Source organism: Pelodiscus sinensis, chromosome 13 (assembly GCF_052426305.1).
Source record: "Pelodiscus sinensis isolate ZL-2025 chromosome 13, ASM5242630v1, whole genome shotgun sequence".
Lineage (NCBI taxonomy): Eukaryota > Metazoa > Chordata > Testudines > Trionychidae > Pelodiscus > Pelodiscus sinensis.
The window spans coordinates 3,435,673-3,455,139 of record NC_143064.1 but is presented as its reverse complement, the minus strand read 5'-3'; the positions used below and the strand labels follow the sequence as shown (position 1 = coordinate 3,455,139).

The following is a 19,467-nucleotide window of genomic DNA, read 5'->3' as shown; positions in this document are numbered from 1 at the left end:
TTTATGGATTGTATGTGTCTGCATTAGGTCTTTGTAATATATGCAGGATTCCAATTAGGCAAGTCTAGCTACTGCATAGCAATGCCTCTTGGTGCACAGGCAGCAAATACAGCTTACTAGCAGGGCAGGATCTCTCATGAGCAGAGAGAGTTCCAGGGATGGGCAAGCAGGCTCTTGCCCTGGGTGAGAGCTCCCAGGGGTCTATGCTACTGCACCGTGTAGCCTTTCAAAAATATAGTTTAGGCTTGACTTCTGGGATGGGGGAGGCAGTGAAAACATTTTCCACCATGGCTGGCAAAACAGTTAGCACTGCTGCTGCTTATAAGTATTGAGGGCAGGTTTGCTATCTCATCGACCTGCATATCCCATGCCCACAAGAGACTGGGAATATAGCAGCAAATATTGCACAGGGGTATTTGTTATACACTGTACTCCACTTTCTACTTACAAAGCAGTTTTACACTTTATTATGTTCCATGTAACAACTTTACAGAGTACCATTACAACAGCCGCTCATAATTAAGCAATTCAATACATACTTTGATAAATGCCTTTCAGTGTACTGTATATATTTAACTAAAAAAGTACAAAACAAGCACAGTGGTGCAATTGTCTGGGCACTTTCAGTGTTGCTCAGCAAAATAAGTAAGAACCCTGTTTGAAAGAATGTTAATTTTTGAAAAAAAATACTGAATGTATACTAGTAATTCATTTGAATTTTAACATCCTTTGCACAGCTCCGAGTATTCCTGAGAAATATCTGTAAAGTGTTACTTTTACTGTACACCTCCTTATATTTCGGCAGTGGATCTAAGCGAGCCATAACCTCCATCACTAGATGTTCCGCTGATTGCGCAAAAAACATGTAAGGAGTCATGCATCCAAGGAGAACGCATAGTATCTTCTTGATACATCTAAACAAAAACAACGTAGTAATTAAGTCAAATTTCAACTCATTAGTCACTCATATCATCATTATTTTAAAAGTACACAAAGCAAAAGTGGCATAGTATTACCCAATCTTGTCTTCATAGCTGGGTTGCAAAGGCAGCATAACAACGAAATGAGAAAAAATGGTTATTCAGTAACTAGAACACGAATACAGATATGTTATTAGGCAGATTTCAGGAGAAGAAACCATGCAGCTTAAAAACAAGACTAAGAATTCCTTACTGCTATATTCCTATATTTAGCCATAGCTCAGAACTGATATTTCTCAGTCTGATTTCTGTAGATATAGCTTTATAGCTTTGCAGACTTCTCTACTTTAGAAAACAACCCTAAATTTTGTGACGTAATTGTCAGGATGAGAAGTAAATACAAATAGGGGCCGACATACCTTCTTGTACAACCTTATGATAGAAAAATTCTAGGTGCTCAGTCTCCATTTAAATAGGTGGGAGGAGTTCTGAGCCTTCTCTACACATGCAAACTGACCCATTGCTGACAATGGGTGTCAGTCAGGGTGGTGTACACAGCATAATTGCAGGTGTAGAAATGATGAAACTGGTGTAGATACCCTTGGAGAACATGGTTGTGGAGCTAGGTGAACAATGGATTTTTTTCCCCTATACTGGCAATTTAGGGGAAAAAAACGTGAAAAAAGGTCTGGGTCAGATTGAAAATGAACATTTTTGGAAAATTCAAAAGTAAAGATTTGCTTCGAGCTGAATGATGTGTGTGACACTCCATCCGTGTTTCTGCAAGTGATCCGCGGATCCACTCTGAAAAAGCTGCTAACTGGCTGCTGCCAGTTAGCCTTCCGGGTCCCATTGGCTGCGGTTTGCCATTTGCAGCCAAGGGGAGCCGCAGGAACTGGGCTGCTGCTGCCTGTGACTCCACTTAGCCGCAAATGGTGAACCACAGCCAATGGGAGCCACGAGGCTCTGTAGCTGAGGAGCCGGTAAGTAGCCAGTCTGGAGTGGCCAGTTAGCAGCTCTCTCAGAGAGGGTCTGTGGAGATATACTACTCTATGTGAAATGTTGTGTTTAGACTGTGAGCAGGGTGTTTTTAAATAGCATATAATTAAAAGGAGATTCTGAAGGAAAGTCTGTTTCAATAAAAAAAAACCCCAAAACTTATTTTCCCTTCTGAAAAGCAATTTGACAACACCAATTCATAAAAATTTGTGTCAACAGTCTTGCATTTATTGCCAAAAAAAGGTCAGGGCGTGGTGGATACTATGCCAGCCTAGATATCTGCTATACCTTCATTTCTCAGAGTTCTTCCTGCGGGAGGGAACTGCAGGCTCCAGCTATGTCTACACTATAGGGATCTATCGGAAAAAGGTACACAGATTGCGCTCTGCAATTTGCATAACTTTTTCCAATAGTTTTTTCACCAGAAGCTTTTCTGAAATGTGGCCCGTCTACACTGGGCCAAATTTCGGAAAAGCCTCCTCTTTCAGAAGAGCCCTTCTTCCCAGTGGGAGGAGGAAGACAGGGCTTGCGAAAGAGCAGACATGTTCCCTGGACTCTGCAGAGTTTTTCCAGGATACCAGTATCCCGGAAAAACCCTATAATGTATACCCTATAGCCTCGGTGTACATGCTAAGGAGCACTGGCAAACCAAAGGAATTACTCTGGGGTTACACACTGATGGAGCCAGGCTCAGAATCTGGCCTTCTGGGGACATCTAGCATTCTGCTTCTCTCATTGGATTCCTGTGTCCTTCCAATTGCAGGTCTCCGTCTACTTCTGCCTTTCTCTTCTAGCTTACCCTCTTGGAGTGTTCCTTTCCTCTCTCAAGTGATCTGAAAGCAGGCCTCAGGGGACACCTAATGGGCTGCCCTTCTCCCTCCTACATCAAAATAGGATGCAATATTTGTCTGTAGGTTGATTTTTTAAAAATCTAGAGCAACCATTTAAAAAAAAAAATTAAATTGGGCCTCTGAACCAACCCAATTTCTTCCTCTGTGTTTAACTGAGGAAGTTTTCAGAAGAGCTTCATTACGGTAAAACTGGTAAAGACATTTAAATAGATAAAAGGTTCAAAGTCAACTATTATCTACATGTAATAAGTAATACGTGAAGATCAACTCTGTATGTGACACCTTGAGCCATTCATTCTATACAATGCAAAATGTGGAAACTTCATTACTGAAAAGTGTAATATTCTTAGTTAGCATGTAACCTGAAAACAGCAGATAATGCATTGTTACCCCATTCATCAGTCAACAAGATGGTAGATTTTTAAATGTGTACAGATAATAGGGAGTATATAAACCATGCACCTCTGTTCTAAGAGCTAAGGTGCGGTACTGGCTAATTTGGTTTCAATTTGAATACTGCAAAATGTAAAAACCCTCAGATTCTGGCAGCTGCAGGTAAATTAAATGGCTAGGTCAGGTTTACTTGCAAAACGACGGAAGTAAGCAGGTGTAACTCCTATGGACATTTCTGGGCAAAGTGCAGAAGTAAAGTAAATAGGGTTAAGCTGGTAATAGGTAGAAAAAATGCAGCAGGGGGCAGGTAGCAGAAAAAGCAACTACAAGAAGGTGTAAGATAAAGCAGACACCAGCTTTCTCCCTCCCCACATGCTTTCCTCATCCCCAACACTGCCAGGGCCAAATTTGGTCCTAGCACAAGAGAGGGAAGGTCTCCTTTACCTGAACCAAAGTTACAGTCACTTATATCCAAGTTCTATTTGGCTTCCCAAGACACCATACTGGTGTAAATTGCACTTCGTTTGCAAATGCCAAATGGATACAAGTTATCCTTTGTCCATTACCTGCCTTCCCCTAACAGTTTACACAACTGTTTGTGCTACCACTGAACTGAATGAAATATTTTACAAGAGAACTGACAGTGACAGTAAAATGGTAGGGTTATAATACAAGTGAGTGGAACTGTTTAACAAAAATCATTATGTATTGTGTGCAGAGCCTCAGGGTATGTCTACACTACCTCCCTTGTTCGAACTAGGGGGGGTAATGTAGTCATACCGAGTTGCAAATGAAGCCCGGGATTTGAATTTCCCGGGCTTCATTTGCATAAAGCCGGCCAGCGCCGTTTTTAAATGCCGGCTAGGTCGGACCCCGTGCCGCGCGGCTACATGCGGCACGGACTAGCTAGTTCGGATTAGGCTTCCTCGTGGAATGAGGTGTACAGCTAGTTCGGATTAGGAAGCCTAATCCAAACTAGCTAGTCTGTGCCGCATGTAGCCGCGCGGCACAGGGTCCAACCTAGCCGGCATTTAAAAACGGCGCCGGCCGGCTTTATGCAAATGAAGCCCGGGAAATTCAAATCCCGGGCTTCATTTGCAACTCCGTATGACTACATTACCCCCCCTAGTTCGAACTAGGGGGGGTAGTGTAGACATACCCTCAGTTATTTTAAGATAAAATAATTTTGATTTCACAGGTTCAGGTCGAACTATATATAGTATTCTAAATTGACAGAGATGCAATTGCTTTGTGTAAACATAACTAGGAAATTCCAAGAACATCTTGTTTAATCAGAAATTACAAACACTACTTAGTTTAGTGCCCTGAAGAGAACACCTCACCCAAAGGGGGCACGTTGGCGTCAGAGCAGCTGGTTACTTCCCCACAAGCCACCCTGAGGAAAGTGAGTGAACCCGCTGCACATGCTAACGGATGGGTGGGTACATGTTATTTTTCTGCACTGTTAACACTATGCTTTTATTAACTGTACATCAATACAACATCTTTCAACCAAAAGAGTCCCCAAGTGTGTTTACGGTGCATGTGGATCTACTGGTATCACAACCATTTCTTTCCCTTCTGGGTTTTTATACATGCAGTTTAACAGTGCAGACCATAACATAGCTGTTTGGGCCAAGAAGCAGGGAACATTAATTAGAAAGATAGGAAAGGAATGTATATAGGCAAGATGTAACTAATGAAGTTATCAGCAAACCAAGGCTTATTACTTTACTCTTGCCAAAACTACCAAAGTTTCTCATGACTATACATGGTCAGTACCCTAGCTGTTTGCATCTGTGAAGATACAGGCAGTCCCCAAGTTACGTGGATCCGACTTACGTCAGATCCGCAGTTACGAACGGGGCCCTTCCTCTCCCTGGTCTCCAGCAGACCAGGGAGAGGAAGCAAAGCGGCGGAACACGCGGGCAGCGGACAGGGCTGTCCGCTGCCCATGCGCTCCGCGGCTTGGCTCTGCTTTGCCCCCCGTCCCCCTGGTCTGCAGACCAGGGGGACGGGGGGGGGGGGGGCAAAGCAGGGCAAAGCCACGGAGCCCAAGGGCAGCAGGACAGCCACGGCGCGTCTGGGCTGTCCCGCTGCCCCCGTGCTCCGCGGCTTTGCTCCGGACACCTGTGGTACAGCAGCTGGGGCACTGGTCCCGTAGCGCCGCTCTGGGCGCTAATGGACCAACCGGGCAGCACCCCAGCTGCTCTGCCCCAGGCGTCCTAATTCAGCCACTGCTGGTCAGTTTCAGCAGCGGCTGAATCAGGACGCCTGGGGCAGAGTAGCTTGGGTGCTGCTGGGTTGGTCCAGTAGCGCCGAGGAGCGGCGGCGCTACTGGACCAACCCAGCAGCACCCCAGCTGCTCTGCCCCAGGCGTCCCCAAGTCAGCCGGTGCTGAAACTGACCAGTGGCTGACTACAGGAAGCCCCTGCCCCAGGCTTCCTGGAATCAGCTGCTGATCAGTTTCAGCAGCAGCTGACTTGGGGATGCCTGGGATTCTTAAGTTGAATCTGTATGTAAGTCAGAACTGGCGTCCAGATTCAGCCGCTGTTGAAACTGATCAGTTTCAACAGCGGCTGAATCTGGAGGCCAGTTCCGACTTACATACAGATTCAACTTAAGAACCAACCTACAGTCCCTATCTTGTACGTAACCCGGGGACTGCCTGTAGTACCCAGAAGCAGTCTGCTACAACTCCACAATAAGGCACATGCTCAGTACAAACTCACAGGGTAGAGCTCTACCTACTGGATCGTCCACATTTCCATACTCAGGCACATGGGTTTTTATAATGCAGTTAAATAATGAAAGGAAAATTTGAGCCTGTTTTCAATCACAAAGAAAAACAATCCAGTGAAGTCCTTGCCACATGCATGTTGGGGGGCAGACTGGGAACATGTGCAATTATGTGGACAAATTAATGATAGGGAGGTGTAATTTGAATTGTAAAAATCTACAGATTCATAATTTCAAAGGTGTCACCCTCTACAGCATGGCAGGGGGGACTTGCTCCCCCCAAATCCAACTCGATGTCCTCTGGCTGGTGTGAATTTTGGTAATACAATGTCATCAGAAATGGATCTAATTAAAAGGCCCTTTCTGCCATTAACACAATGGTACCAAATGCTTTAAAAAAAAAAAAAGTAATGTTTTTGTAACTCTACTTCACTGCAAGCATAGGAAACATGCAGCCCTCCTACCGTCTCACAGTGGCCCCCAATTGACAGGATGTGTTAATAGCTAATGCTCAGAACATGACACCTGAATCACTTTTTAACATTCCAGGTCAATGTAAATGAAAGGAGGTCCTCAAGCTGATTTGACGTCATTGGCAAAAAAGCAGCAGCTCAGTGATATTGATTATCAGCTTGGTTTATTGTGCCAGAAGAGTTGCAATGAGGCACCGATTGAAAAGTCAGAATCTATCCACAAACAGATAGTTGTACAGCAACGTATAGAACGTGCATTACGTACACAAATTACTGTGTTTACTTTAGTCTAGATCATTTTTAGACATCAATAGGGGGACAGAGTACCGATCAGTGTCGCATCTTTGGAGGATTCCCCCCCACTGAGGACCCAGTTAAACATAACTCTTGTGGCATCATATAGGCTATAAGAAATGCACATAAACTGAACGTGGCAAGGTTGGAGAGAAGGTACGCTGAGCGACAGCAAAACTGATGAGACAAATGCCAGTTGTGGGCGAGATTTGCTTTATACTAAGTCCCATGGCATATATTTAGAGAAGAACACCTGCTTCTTCTGTGGTGAGCCAAACGGCATTTGTTATGCACAGTTTCAACATGAGAGATATGGCATTATGAAGCTGTTGCCTTGCACTGCTCAGTGACTTTTCTTCATAGCTCTTATGAAGAGACTGATACTAAAATTATCTTGCATGCCATCAGTGCCACAAAGAGAAGTGCAAGGGAACTCCAGATTTTTGCAGCAAGACTCAGATGTTCTAGTGCTCTATGCAATTGTGACACCAAGGGGTGCTGTCTAGAGGGCAAATGATCAACCAATGGAATCGCTCCAGGATGCCTGAACATACCCAAAACTATCATCTCCTTTCAAGCATGAAGAGGTGTCAGAAGATGGACTGATCACACTAGGCAAGTATGAGATACCAGCCGCTCCTGAATCAATCCTTCAGCTAATCAAATGCTCATGTGCAAAGACCAGGTGCTCACCAACATGCAAATGTTTGGCCAGTTGCCTTCCCTGTACAAAGGAGTCCAAGTGTGATGTGGACGAGGATCAGGATAACAATAGGCCTAGCATTGATGCCCTAGATGGAGCTGACTTGGATGAATAAAGATTTTCAGTCCTACACATCAAGGATAACTTCCTTATGATTGCCCAAGATCAATGTCCTTTTTTATGTAAGCAATGCATCCTTGTGTTAAAGTAGAATTAAAAAAAAGACATTGTTTTTTCAACATTTTCTTGAATCTATATCTATATAGTTGTTTTATGTTTCCTGTGTTTGGCACCACTGCATTCGTGGAAAAAAGGTCTTGCATAGATGATACAGTGTCTTCAGAAATGGGTCGAGTTGGGTATTATCACAATTTCCACCAACCAGAGAACCTGGAGCTGGCTGTTGGGTGGAAAGACGGAAGCGAGTCTCTCCACTGAAGCTATCATTCAAATCTGATGACTTACCTTTCTATCGCTAAGTTGCCTACAGAATGTGATTTCACTACCTTGTGCTCCAAAGCTATAGATAATAGTGCAGCATAGTTTTTGGAGTCTCTTTAATACATGCCTGTTCGTGGAGGATGTCAGAAAGCTCTTTCACCATGTCTCTGAAGTTTGATTTTAGCCCTTCATGGTACTCTATTTGGTCCTCTTTAATGAGCTGCTCGTTGAGCTCCAGAGCAAGTCCACAGGCCTGAATAAACTTTCTGGAGATAAAAGAAATAGACACTGAGCATTATTATTTCCCATTCAGATTTGGGCCAAAAAAAACACAGCTATATATGTTTACAATTTGCTCCATGGGCAAACAAAAGGCACCAGCTAATCCAAGAACCCAACCCACTGGTGATTCTTTGGAGGCACTGAACAGAATGTTTCTGTTCTGTTCTTGGCTCTTACTATCACTCTGGGATTAAGTTCTCTCTTTCGCAGACCCACTTCTCCCTCTGTCTGAGGTGGTGGTGAAATTATAACCATGTGCGTCTGACTTTCAAGGGCTGTTATTGTGAAAGGGAGAGAGTCTGCTGGGACCTCCAGACCGTGCAGCAGGGCTGGGAGTATGAGATATCTTCCCTTTTTCTTTCATGGCCAGCGTAAGTGCCCGGCAGAGCTGAAGGGGCTGATCCCGCACTCCTTCCCTGGCATGCCCAGTGCCCCAAAGGGGATAGGAAAGAAGTGTCGACAGCCTGCCCCCTTCCCCATTGCCGGCCAGCTGTGCGGAGTGGCAGGCAGCTGCACCCAAGGAAGGGGACAGCAGCGGCAGGTGAGCAGTTTGAGCCTGTCTTGTTGCTCAAGGAGGAATTCTGGCTACTAAAGGCAGACTGGAAGAAAGGAGGAGGGAGACACAAAAGTGGGAGAAAACTACACTGGCCCTTACCAGAAGGAGGATGGGAAGTTAGCTGTTTAGTGGCTTTAGTTACCTCTTGGGAGGCAAAGAATTGGGCACAATTCTAAGACTGCAGAGTGAGGCAGGTCCAAGTCAAATTCTAGTTCAAATTCAAACACTTTGGAAAATTAGCCATGGAAGCAAGAGTGATGGACCCACGTGGAAGTCCATGGATTTATTTAAATATTTTAAAGTTCTTTCTAGTTGGGCAGTCCCCCTAGAGAAATCTCTCTTGAAAGTTTGGGAAATGAAGCCCAATTTTTTAAAAAATGCACAAACACACCAAGGCTTTGGTTCTCAGCTGGCCTTACCCAGTGTCAGATAAGTGTTGAGACTGAGCACCTGACTGCTCAGGAACGCTCTAGCTTTAAAAACAGAACCAGCATTGGCATGCAGCAACTGTTGGTGTACTTATTAGTGTTTGTATTATTGTAGCACCAAGGAGCCCTGGTCCAAAAATTCTGCTAGGTGCTGTATAAACCCAGAAGGAAGAGAGAGTCCCTGCCCCAAAGAGCTTATCATGTAATACTAGAAACAAAGGGATGGAGACAGACAGACCTATGATGGGGGAGCATAAAAACCAAAGAGGTCACACGGTAATGGGTGTGGTCTCAGGGTTAGGAGGTGGCAAGATGCTCTCAGTATAACGTCGTCATGAGGAGAATCCTTTTGGGCCAGGAAAGGGGAAACTGCTCTCCTTCCAAATGAGATGGTCTCTGCCAAACCCTGGAATTTGTGTTTCCAATCTTAACTTGGATCATGAAAACGGCAAGACAAATCATATGTTCCATTGTGGCCAGCAGGCCAATTCAATCCACTAGGAACCCACCTGAACATTTCTTTTAGCTCATTCACCTTCTTGGAGGAATATTTGTTGGACTGACTGTCATTCAGGAAAGCTCTCGCATAGGCCAGCGGACCAGCATTTACCTAAAACCCAAAATATAAAAACTCATGCATGCTACAGCTTTTTGGCTAATTTCAGAGGGTAATGAGTTTGCTTTCCTGGTAATATTATGATATTACTTCATGCCACAGGATGTGTATTTCTGTACGGGGTAGCAATGCTACACTACTGATTATATAACAGAAGACACCTGTAGTTAAAAATGTTAGGCTTTAAATTTTTTGGGGGGGGGGGGGTGTGTGGAAAAAATTTATTTCCTGATATTCAAAGTCATTTACAATAAGACATTATGATGATAGTCTTGACAAATATATCTTATTGCAGAATAAACAACTGAATGTTGTGATTAACATTTCCTTCCCTTCCCACGAAATTGTTTAAAGACATTATATTATATATATTTCTGGTTTGAATCTGTGACTATAGGCCAACTCGGCTGTCACCTAGGGTGCTGCCTTCAACAGGGCGCCTGATGATGATGTTACGGGGTGCCCGGGGCACCCGATGATGTCATTCCATTGACGGCCATGCAGGTGGGGGCCCCAATCGAATGTTCCACCTGGGGCACCAGCTGCAGCAGCCCGCCTTGGGCCGCTCCTGCCAGCTCCCAATATACACGTTTCAGGTCTCTTCAACCTCTTGCTAATACTTGTTTTATTTGTTACAGGAAGTTTTTCAAAGTTTTTCATTATTATCATCCTGAAGTCCCATATCATGTGCATGAAAGAGGCCCTAGCTGTTTTGCATTTCATATGGCTATTTGGGCCAATATCATGTATTTTATCATATAGACAGGGAGAAACATACACTCTGTAAGCTAAAAATGAGTGAGCTCACGCTGCATTAATATTAGAATCAATATTCGTTGTCTGCGTCATCTCATTCCATTATTTTGCTGTTATTTCACATTGACAGTCTCATTAGATTACACACTCTGGACATAATTCTGATTGCTGCTTCCTTTATTAAAAATCACTTTCAGAGGAGAAAAGCACCAATAAAACTATCGTATTATAAAAATGTATGCAGAGTTTGCCATTACAGCCATCACTGTACATTCATATTTTGCATTCTGTGAGTGAAGCAGCTACAACAGTTTGCTTTAAGGGTTGTGCTAGCCTTTCCTTTTTCAATTTATGATCTTTACATACAAAAAGATAAATGAGGAAACAAACATTCCTTCATTTCCATGTTGGTGCGTGACCTCTTTCCCACTCAAGACTCAAAGGCTGTGTCCGAGACTGGGGACAAGTTAGGATTCGTGAAGCTGTTTCTGTCTGCCACTTCCAGATCAAAGCCGTTAAATGTAACCAGCACCTGAGCATGGTGTGTCCTCCCCTGAGTAGTCCCATTGGCTTACCTGGAAAGCACTCAGGGTTGCTGGCAGGGGCTGGCCTGCCGCGCTCCAGGGAGCTAGTTAATGATTTCTGGAAAGTAAATACGCTGCTCAGCAGTAATGTTTCAAGAGGTGCACAAACCCCGGCTATGCTCCTGACGGGCCTTACCTGTACAGAAACGCAGCCCTGCAGCTTGAGCTGTAGCTGGATCATGTCCACCTCATTGGAAGAGCAGAGCTTCTGCAGCTCTGCTGTCTTGTCTTTGATCTCGTCAGTAGCCACATCGATTGGCTTGAGATTAACTTGCTGTTCGTAATTTACCGGAATTCTCTTCTTCACGTAGGGAAACAAGTTTGAAGCTGTTAAACATATCAAAGAGAATGGACGGTCTGAAAGGTCTTCTCCATAGACCCCTCTCCCAAGGGCTCCTGGAACAGGTCCCTGCCCTGGGAACCTCAGCGAGCTTTCCGGGCTGTGCTGAAGTGAGCGATTGTTCTACCACCGAGTTTCGAGAGGAGTCAGGAGAGGAGTGCACTGCTGCCCCCCATCCAGCCCTCCGAGCCACCCAGAGCGTGTGGCATGGCACTCTGGCAGCAATTTAAAGGGCCCGGGGCGCCAGGCACTGCTACAATGGTAGCAGCTTTGAATCGCCAGGGACCGGAACTATTGCTCCCTTTGGGCCTTCTCTGCCCCCAGTCGGCAGGCCTGTCCATGGTGTTTAGACATGCCACGGTCACAAGCAAGAGGGGCCGGAGGGCGGAGGTTGAATAAATCAGATCTAACACAGTATGGAGACTGGCCCACGTCCTCGTATTGGAGACTCCCGAGGGAATTCTGCACACACAGCAAAATACACATTCCGCGCACAGTACTTTAAACTTCTGCACATTTTGTTTGTGAAAAAATAAACGGGGAGGCTCCAGCCTGGCAGTGGGGAGCACAGGCCAGTGGCTGCATGGAGATGGAGACCACCCTGCAGATCCCTCCACTCCCAGGGCAAGGACTCGGCAGTGAGGCTGCACCTGAGTCTGACACAGGGCAAGGGCTCGGCCTGTCCCAGAAACACCCTGGGGACCTGCCCCTTTGCGCCAGGTGTGGGGCAGGCAGGCTCAGCCCAGCAAGGCCCCATGGTGGAGAGGCTTGGATAGGGAGCCAGATGTAGGGTGAGAGGGTTCTGTGTGGGGCAGTCTGGGTATGGGTGGCTCAGTGGGGGTACAAATGCAGGAGGGTCTGGATGCAATGCACAGGGTCCTAGGTCCAGGTGCAGGGCGTGTGGAGCTCAGAGGGATGGGGGGGATCCATCTGCAGATGGTTCAACTGGGGTCATTCGGGTGCACAGGAAGTACACTGAGACGGGGGGTTGAGTGTGGGGGCAGTCTGGGTGCAGTGGTGGGGAGGCTGGATGCTGGGGATGTTCTGACTAGAGGGGTAGGAGGTTGCATGCAGGGGGAGGGACTTGGCAGGCGGGGGCTTAGGATTCTAGGTAATGTTCCCACTAATCTTTTCCATCCATGTGTGGAATACATTTTGTTATGTGCACCAAGGCTTGTGCGGCTGTGCACCAGCAGTAGAAATGAAAACCTAGCTGTGGGCCCTCTGCTAATGGGCTAGGCATAGGAATCTCTCGTGAGTGGCTGCAGAAGCACCCAACTTACAGGGAACACAGGTTCTAGGTGTGGGGAGTGAGGCTCGGTGGGGGGAGGGTTCTGGGTATAAGTATTCTGGATATAGGAGCGTTAGGAGGACAGGTGAGCAGCTCTTCCAGTCCCCAGATGCTCTGTGCAAGGGAAATGCACTCCTCCCCCACCCGCAGCCCAGCAGAGGCGAGCAGCTGAGCCTGGCACAGAAAAGGAGCTACCCAGCCAGGGTGTCCCCAGCCCCAGTGAGATGGGAGAGAACCGGGTGCATGGGTGGGGGGCTTGGAGAGTGGGAGCCTGGGTACCGGGGGCTTGGTAAGAGGATTCTGGATCTGGTGGGGTCGAGGCTCAATGGGCCGGACATAGACTTATGGGGGTTAGGTGGGTGTGCGGAGTGAGTCTGACCCAGGCCCAGGTGGGTCTGACAGCACTGGCTGTGGCGTCCCCAGCCCTCTGCCCCTGCAGTGATTTACCTCTCTGTGCCAGCTGCTCTGGGAGCTTGCAAGGAAGCGCCCACGCTCCTGGGGAGGAGCATGTGACCATTCTAACGGCTTCCCTTTGCTTCCCCAGCAGAAGGTAATTTTTTCTGCGGGGAAGCAAAGAAATCTGTGGGCGACATGAATTCTGCGCCCCCACAGTAGCACAGAATTCCCCTAGAGCAACGAGAGAGCCAGGGTTTAATGCTATAATTAGCAGACACTTTAAACATGGAAATAAAATGTAACATAGCAAAATGAACACGTCTGCATGGGTCTGAGTGAGAGATAGGGGACATTCCTGCCATTTTTGGCGGTTACTCAGCTGTGATTTGAATGTTAAAACAATATTTGCCGATTCCTATTCCCTACTATTTAGAAGATTGTACTCACTAGTTAAAACAGTCCGTTTTTTGCACTGCTCTTCCACACAGCCATGTTTTTTCCCAGATAAGGTATAAGGAGTTTCAAACACAAATTTGCCAATGTTGTGGTTTCTTTCAAACTCAGTCTTTCTTTCAGAGAGCTCTTTGTCTTCAAAGTAAGGCTTCACGTACGTCACTTGAATATGAGCATATTTGGGATCGAGATCTTTGACATTTACCTATGTGAGGAGAGAGTTAGATACTAGAGCAGGAAAGAGGCACAAACTATATGACTGACTAGTTTAGATGTTCATGTATTTATCCATCAGGGGTTCATTTACCCCAGGCAGAAGACCAGCCCGAGGCCTAGACAACACTGTAGTCCCATTTGCACATTATTTCAAGGGTTGAAATAACATGGCCCTGCTGCCTTGGCTGATTATCACCCACAGGAATTTCTTTGGACTTCTGCCAGATAGCATCAGGTTGCTTATGCAACGAGCTGCTCCCACAGCACCTTTACCCCCGCCACGCAGTGCTATAAAGACACAGTCACAGTCCATGATGGTAACAGAATTTCAAAGCAAGTCCACATGTTCCGAACACTCTCGGGGTTACGCCCAGCGAGAATCACACTCTACTGCCAGAGGGGCGCTCGATCTGAGCAGAACAAGCAGGCCCAGGGATGCGGGGAATCCCAAGGCACTGTCCTAATAAAAGGGAAGAGTTTGCAAAAGGGGCAAGGGGCATTTCAGCCCTGATGGGCAGGTGCTGAGGAGTCACAGCCAACTCTGTCCCCGGCTATATGGGCATCAGTCCTTCCGTGCGGATCCCTGCCTCTGGCTGTGTGGCTCAGTGTGGAGAGGGTGTAGATCATGTCCCCTGAAGCCCTCCAGATCCATCTCTGTCTGATCTGAGACCTGCCTCCCTCCAACCTCACAGGGCCCCAGCTGTGATGTTTGCATGGGGTGGGGGGGTCTATAGGAATGAGGAGGACAAGGTAGCTTCGATCTCCTTCGCTTCTGACAGTCCTACCATTCCTTCTATCTGCTCTGCAGCCTAGCGCTCACTCTTCAAAGCATTTAGCAGAGCCATCAGACTCAGCGATACCACAGGCCGTTTAACTCCACCTTATTGGAATCCTGGATCATTTTTACATTCTCTGCTCCGAATTTTTCTCCATAAAGTTTAAGAAGCCTCAGGGATATCTCTGAAAGGCCAGTCAGCTTGGGTTCCTTGTAGATGTATTCCTTGCCATCCTCCTCTTCAAAGAAAGTCTAGCATTGATCAGAAAGATGTAGGTGGTGAATGGAGAGATTTCGGGTCATTAAACATTTTATTTTACAAAGTTCATTTAAAAATGTTTTTTTAAAACCCTGCTCCGATAAGATAGGGCTATTTGGTAAGAGAGCACCTGTGACATGATCACTACAAAGCTGTGACACTTTCACAGTGAAAATCTGGACTCTGTGCTGGGAATAAAGCTGAGCATCATTTAGTGTCATCGCTGTAAGTGCAGTTAGAACAGGGGTGCCCAAACTTTTTTCAAAGAGGGCCAGATTTGATGAAGTGAACATGCGTGAGGGCCGACCATTTTGCCTGACATTCTTTGAACCATTAAAATTAAATGCAAATTAACTATTTTATGCAAAGTTTATTGCAAACGGCATACTTTTCATTTCGTCACATGGATGACAAATCTAAACAGGTGTTAAAGCACTCTGCCTTTCATATCTGAAGGCCAGATGAAAAAAAATCCAGGAAGCTGAACTATATGTCAGGAACATTGTAAAGTACATTACATATTATTGGTAATAAAGGTTGTCTGTCAACTTTTAAGTTCAAAAATTATGAACAGGAACATAACACCAAGTATACATGTTGTGTCCAAATATATTTATAACTGATTTAGACCAACTGACATTAACTGAGATTTTACAATGTATTCATCTCAATACATATGGATTCGTTGGGGGCCATAAAAGATAGATATTGCCAAATTACCTGTGGGGCCGTATTAAACCGGAACACGGGCCGCAATTGGCCCCCGGGCCGGACTTTGGACATGCCTGAGTTAGAATGATCCCAGTGTATAGAAAATTAAAGCCCATTTTATTAAAAGGGATTTTGTCCTTTGTTTTATAGAAGTCCAATGGGAGAGACATCAGACTATATGCATTGCAGGCAGCCCCTGCCTGAGTATGTCAAACCTGCAACAACACTGGGTCATTTTGTGCCATCTGGTTTTCAGCCGACCTTGCCCCAGAACAGACCAGTGTTAATACCTGGAAAAGTCAATGATTTTCAGCAGAGGGAAAGATACCTGGTTGCTGTTGGTTCGGTATTGCTTGAGTAGTCCAAAGTGATTTAAAACTTTATCTTATTGCAGTAATACTTTTAGAGGGTGGGATTTTCCAACATTTCTAAATCACTTCAGAGGTGAAATCTCAGTTAAAAAAAAAAATCAATGGGACTTGTAGTGTAAATGAGCCAGCTGTGTTTGAGGACCCCAGCCACTGTCATAAAGCTCTGTAATAACACACTAACAAGGCACAGATGCCCTGTACTGAAGAATTAACTATATAAAAGAGCACGAGAGCGCAAAATGCAGAACCATCTCAAAGCAACCAGTAGTGAAGGCAACTAGAATGCTTCTTGGATGAGATGACTTTGCAAAGAGAGAGTATTGGGGCAGGTTAGTTGACAGGCTGATGATCTATGTACTTACTTGTCCATAAAAGGCCACTCGGAAAAAGGTTCCTAGAAGTCTTTTTCTCGTGTGCATCACCTCCAGTATTTTAGTGTAAGCTCCATGAAGTGTTCTGTACAGCTGAGTAAGTTTCTAGAAAGCAGAAAAAAGCCAGGTGTGTCTCAACATTACTCAGGTAAAATCACATGAAAAGGGTCTCAGGGCTGATCCAATGCAGCAAAGCACAGAGGCACCTTAGAAAATGCACAACTTAAGCACATGCTTAACATTAAGCACAAGCATAGTCCCGTTCATGGGATTACTCTTGGTAAATTTTAGCACACTGCTAAATGCCTTGCTGGGTTCAGAGCTCAGACCATTCATTGCAGGACATCTTGTGAAAGAGGAGCTGCTTAAAATACTTCCCGCTCCAAATTTTTCTGGTGAAAACTGACCTTTTTCTAAAAACTGAACTTTTTGACATATTTGAAACACTCTGTTTTTCCTGAAAGTTTTGGTGATGTTTTAAATCAGAATATTTATTGAAATAATATTCAAAATCTTTGTCCAACATTTTTATTTGTCCAAGATCAGGATTCCAGGAAACAAAAACCAAGTAAAGTAAGTTGCCATGGGATAAGAGGGAAGGTACTCTCATGGACTGAGAACTGCTTAAAAGACAGGAAACACAGGGTAGGAATAAATGGTCAGTTTTCAGAATGGAGAGATATAACTAGTGGTGTTCCCCAAGGATCCATACTAGGACCAGTCCTGTTCAACCTATTTATAAATGATCTGGAGAAAGGGGTAAACAGTGAGGTGGCAAAATTTGCAGATGATACTAAACTGCTCAAGATAGTTTAAACCAGTGGTCCCCAACCATTTGAAGCTGCCGGGCGCCAGGGGGCGTGGCTGTTCGCCTGCCGGGCACCAGAGGGCGGGGCCACTCGCGCACCCGGGGGCACGGTCACGCATACGCCACACCCCCACGTCTTAAATATTGCGTACAGATGTGGCTGCCTCATTTCAAAAAAGATATATTGCCTTTGGAAAAGATTCAGAAAAGGGCAACACAAATGATTAGGGGTTTGGAATGGGCCCCATATGAAGAAGGATTAAAAAGATGGACTTTTCAGCTTAGAAAAGAGGAGACTAAGGAGGCATATGCTAAAGATCTATAAAATCATGACAAGTATAGAGAAAGTGAGTAAGGAAAAGTTACTTACTTGTTCCCATAATATAAAAACTAGGGGTCACCAAATGAAAGTAATTGACAGCAGATTTAAAACAAACAAAGGAAAATTTTTCTTCACACAGAGCACAGTTAACTTGTGGAACTCCTTGCCAGAGGATGTTGTGAAGACCAGGACTTTAACAGCATTCAAAACAGAACTAGATCAATTCATGGAAATTAGATCAATCAATACTTATTAGCCAGAATGGGTAGGGATGGTGTCCCTAGTCTCTGTTTGTCAGAGGCTGGAAATGGGTGACAGAAGAGGGATCACTTGATGATTCCTTGTTCTGTTCACTCCCTCTGGGGCATCTGGCATTGGCCACTGTTTGCAGACAGGACACTGAGCTAGATGGACCTTTGGTCTGACTGTTCTTATGTTCTAACAATTCCTATACAAGAATTCAGTACAAATTCTGGTATGAAAGTGGTGACAAAATATCGTAGAAACGTTCAGGAAAAGCAGAAAATGGATCCACTTCAAATCCTATGAAGCAAAGCTCTGAAGTCCCCCCGAGAAACACTTTTTTGACATACTGCAATGCACTTTCACTCCAACTTTCCTAAAGTCCTTGGAATGGAAAGCTATCCCTGAACGTCCCCTGTGAGGTTACTCACACATAGAACCGAATTCAGTCTGCAGCCACGCAGGCACGCTCTCAGTAAGGCCAGCTGGCTCCTCCAAGGACAGCCTGCGGCCCTTCGGGTACAGAAAAACACCAGCCATCTCTGGTAAAAGCCAGAGGCATGTGGGTTCTAAAAGAACTAAAATGGGAAATTGCTGAGCTCTTATCTGTGGTTTGTAACCTATCCTTTAAATCGGCTTCCGTACCTGATGACTGGAAGGTAGCCAACGTGACACCAATATTTAAAAAGGGCTCTAGAGGCGATCCTGGCAATTACAGACCGGTAAGTCTAACTTCAGTACCGGGCAAATTAGTCGAAACAATAGTAAAGAATAAAATCGTGAAGCATGTAGAAGAACATAATATATTGGACAAAAGTCAACATGGTTTATGTAAAGGGAAATCCTGTCTTACTAATCTGTTAGAGTTCTTTGAAGGGGTTAACAAACATGCGGACAAAGGGGATCCAGTAGATATAGTATACTTGGATTTTCAGAAAGCCTTTGACAAGGTCCCTCACCAAAGGCTCTTGTGTAATTTACACGGCCATGGGATAAGAGGGAAGGTTCTTTCTTGGATTGAGAACTGGTTAAAAGACAGGAAACAAAGGGTAGGAATAAACGGTAAATTTTCAGATTGGAGAGGGGTAACTAGTGGTGTACTCCAAGGGTCAGTCCTGGGACCAATCCTTTTCAACTTATTCATAAATGATCTGGAGAAAGGGGTAAGCAGTGACGTAGTAAAGTTTGCGGATGATACAAAACTGTTTAGGATAGTCAAGACAGAAGCAGACTGTGAGGGACTCCAAGAAGATCTCACCAAACTGAGTGATTGGGCAACAAAATGGCAAATGAAATTTAATGTGGATAAGTGTAAAGTAATGCACATAGGGAAAAATAACCGCAACTATACGTACAGTATGATGGGGGCTAATTTGGCTACGACAAATCAGGAAAGAGATCTTGGAGTTATCGTGGATAGTTCTCTGAAAACTTCCACACAGTGTGCAGCAGCGGTCAAAAAGGCAAATAGGATGCTAGGAATTATTAAGAAAGGGATACAAAATAAGACCCAGAATATCTTACTGCCCCTGTATAAAACTATGGTATGCCCACATCTTGAATAGTGTGTACAGATGTGGTCTCCTCACCTCAAAAAAGATATTTTGGCCTTGGAAAGGGTTCAGAAAAGGGCAACTAAAATGATTAGGGGTTTGGAACGGGTCCCATATGAGGAGAGGTTAAAGCAACTGGGACTTCTCAGTTTAGAAAAGAGGCGACTGAGGGGGGATATGATAGAGGTATATAAAATCATGAGTGGTGTGGAGAGGGCCGATAAAGAAAAGTTATTTATTAGTTCCCAAAATAGAAGAACTAGAGGACACCAAATGAAATGAATGGGTAGCAGGTTTAAAACTAATAAAAGAAAGTTCTTCAC

The 19,467-nt window shown here is 45.0% G+C and overlaps 1 protein-coding gene across 4 annotated transcripts in view; it reads right to left on the bottom strand.

The window, feature by feature from the left end:
• Positions 1-437: 437 nt before the first annotated feature.
• Positions 438-19,467, bottom strand: part of DOCK11 (dedicator of cytokinesis 11) — a 130,488-nt gene continuing 111,458 nt past the window's right edge. For all 4 annotated transcript variants that reach the window (XM_075941156.2, XM_089781793.1, XM_089781794.1 and 1 more), the window contains 7 exons: positions 16,210-16,323; positions 14,612-14,758; positions 13,510-13,720; positions 11,172-11,362; positions 9,589-9,689; positions 7,941-8,079; positions 438-914 (listed from right to left, as the gene is read on the bottom strand). In XM_075941156.2, the coding sequence (XP_075797271.1) occupies positions 792-914; positions 7,941-8,079; positions 9,589-9,689; positions 11,172-11,362; positions 13,510-13,720; positions 14,612-14,758; positions 16,210-16,323 (1,026 nt within the window). In that variant the 3' untranslated portion in view covers positions 438-791. The remainder of the gene's footprint in view (positions 915-7,940; positions 8,080-9,588; positions 9,690-11,171; positions 11,363-13,509; positions 13,721-14,611; positions 14,759-16,209; positions 16,324-19,467) is intronic.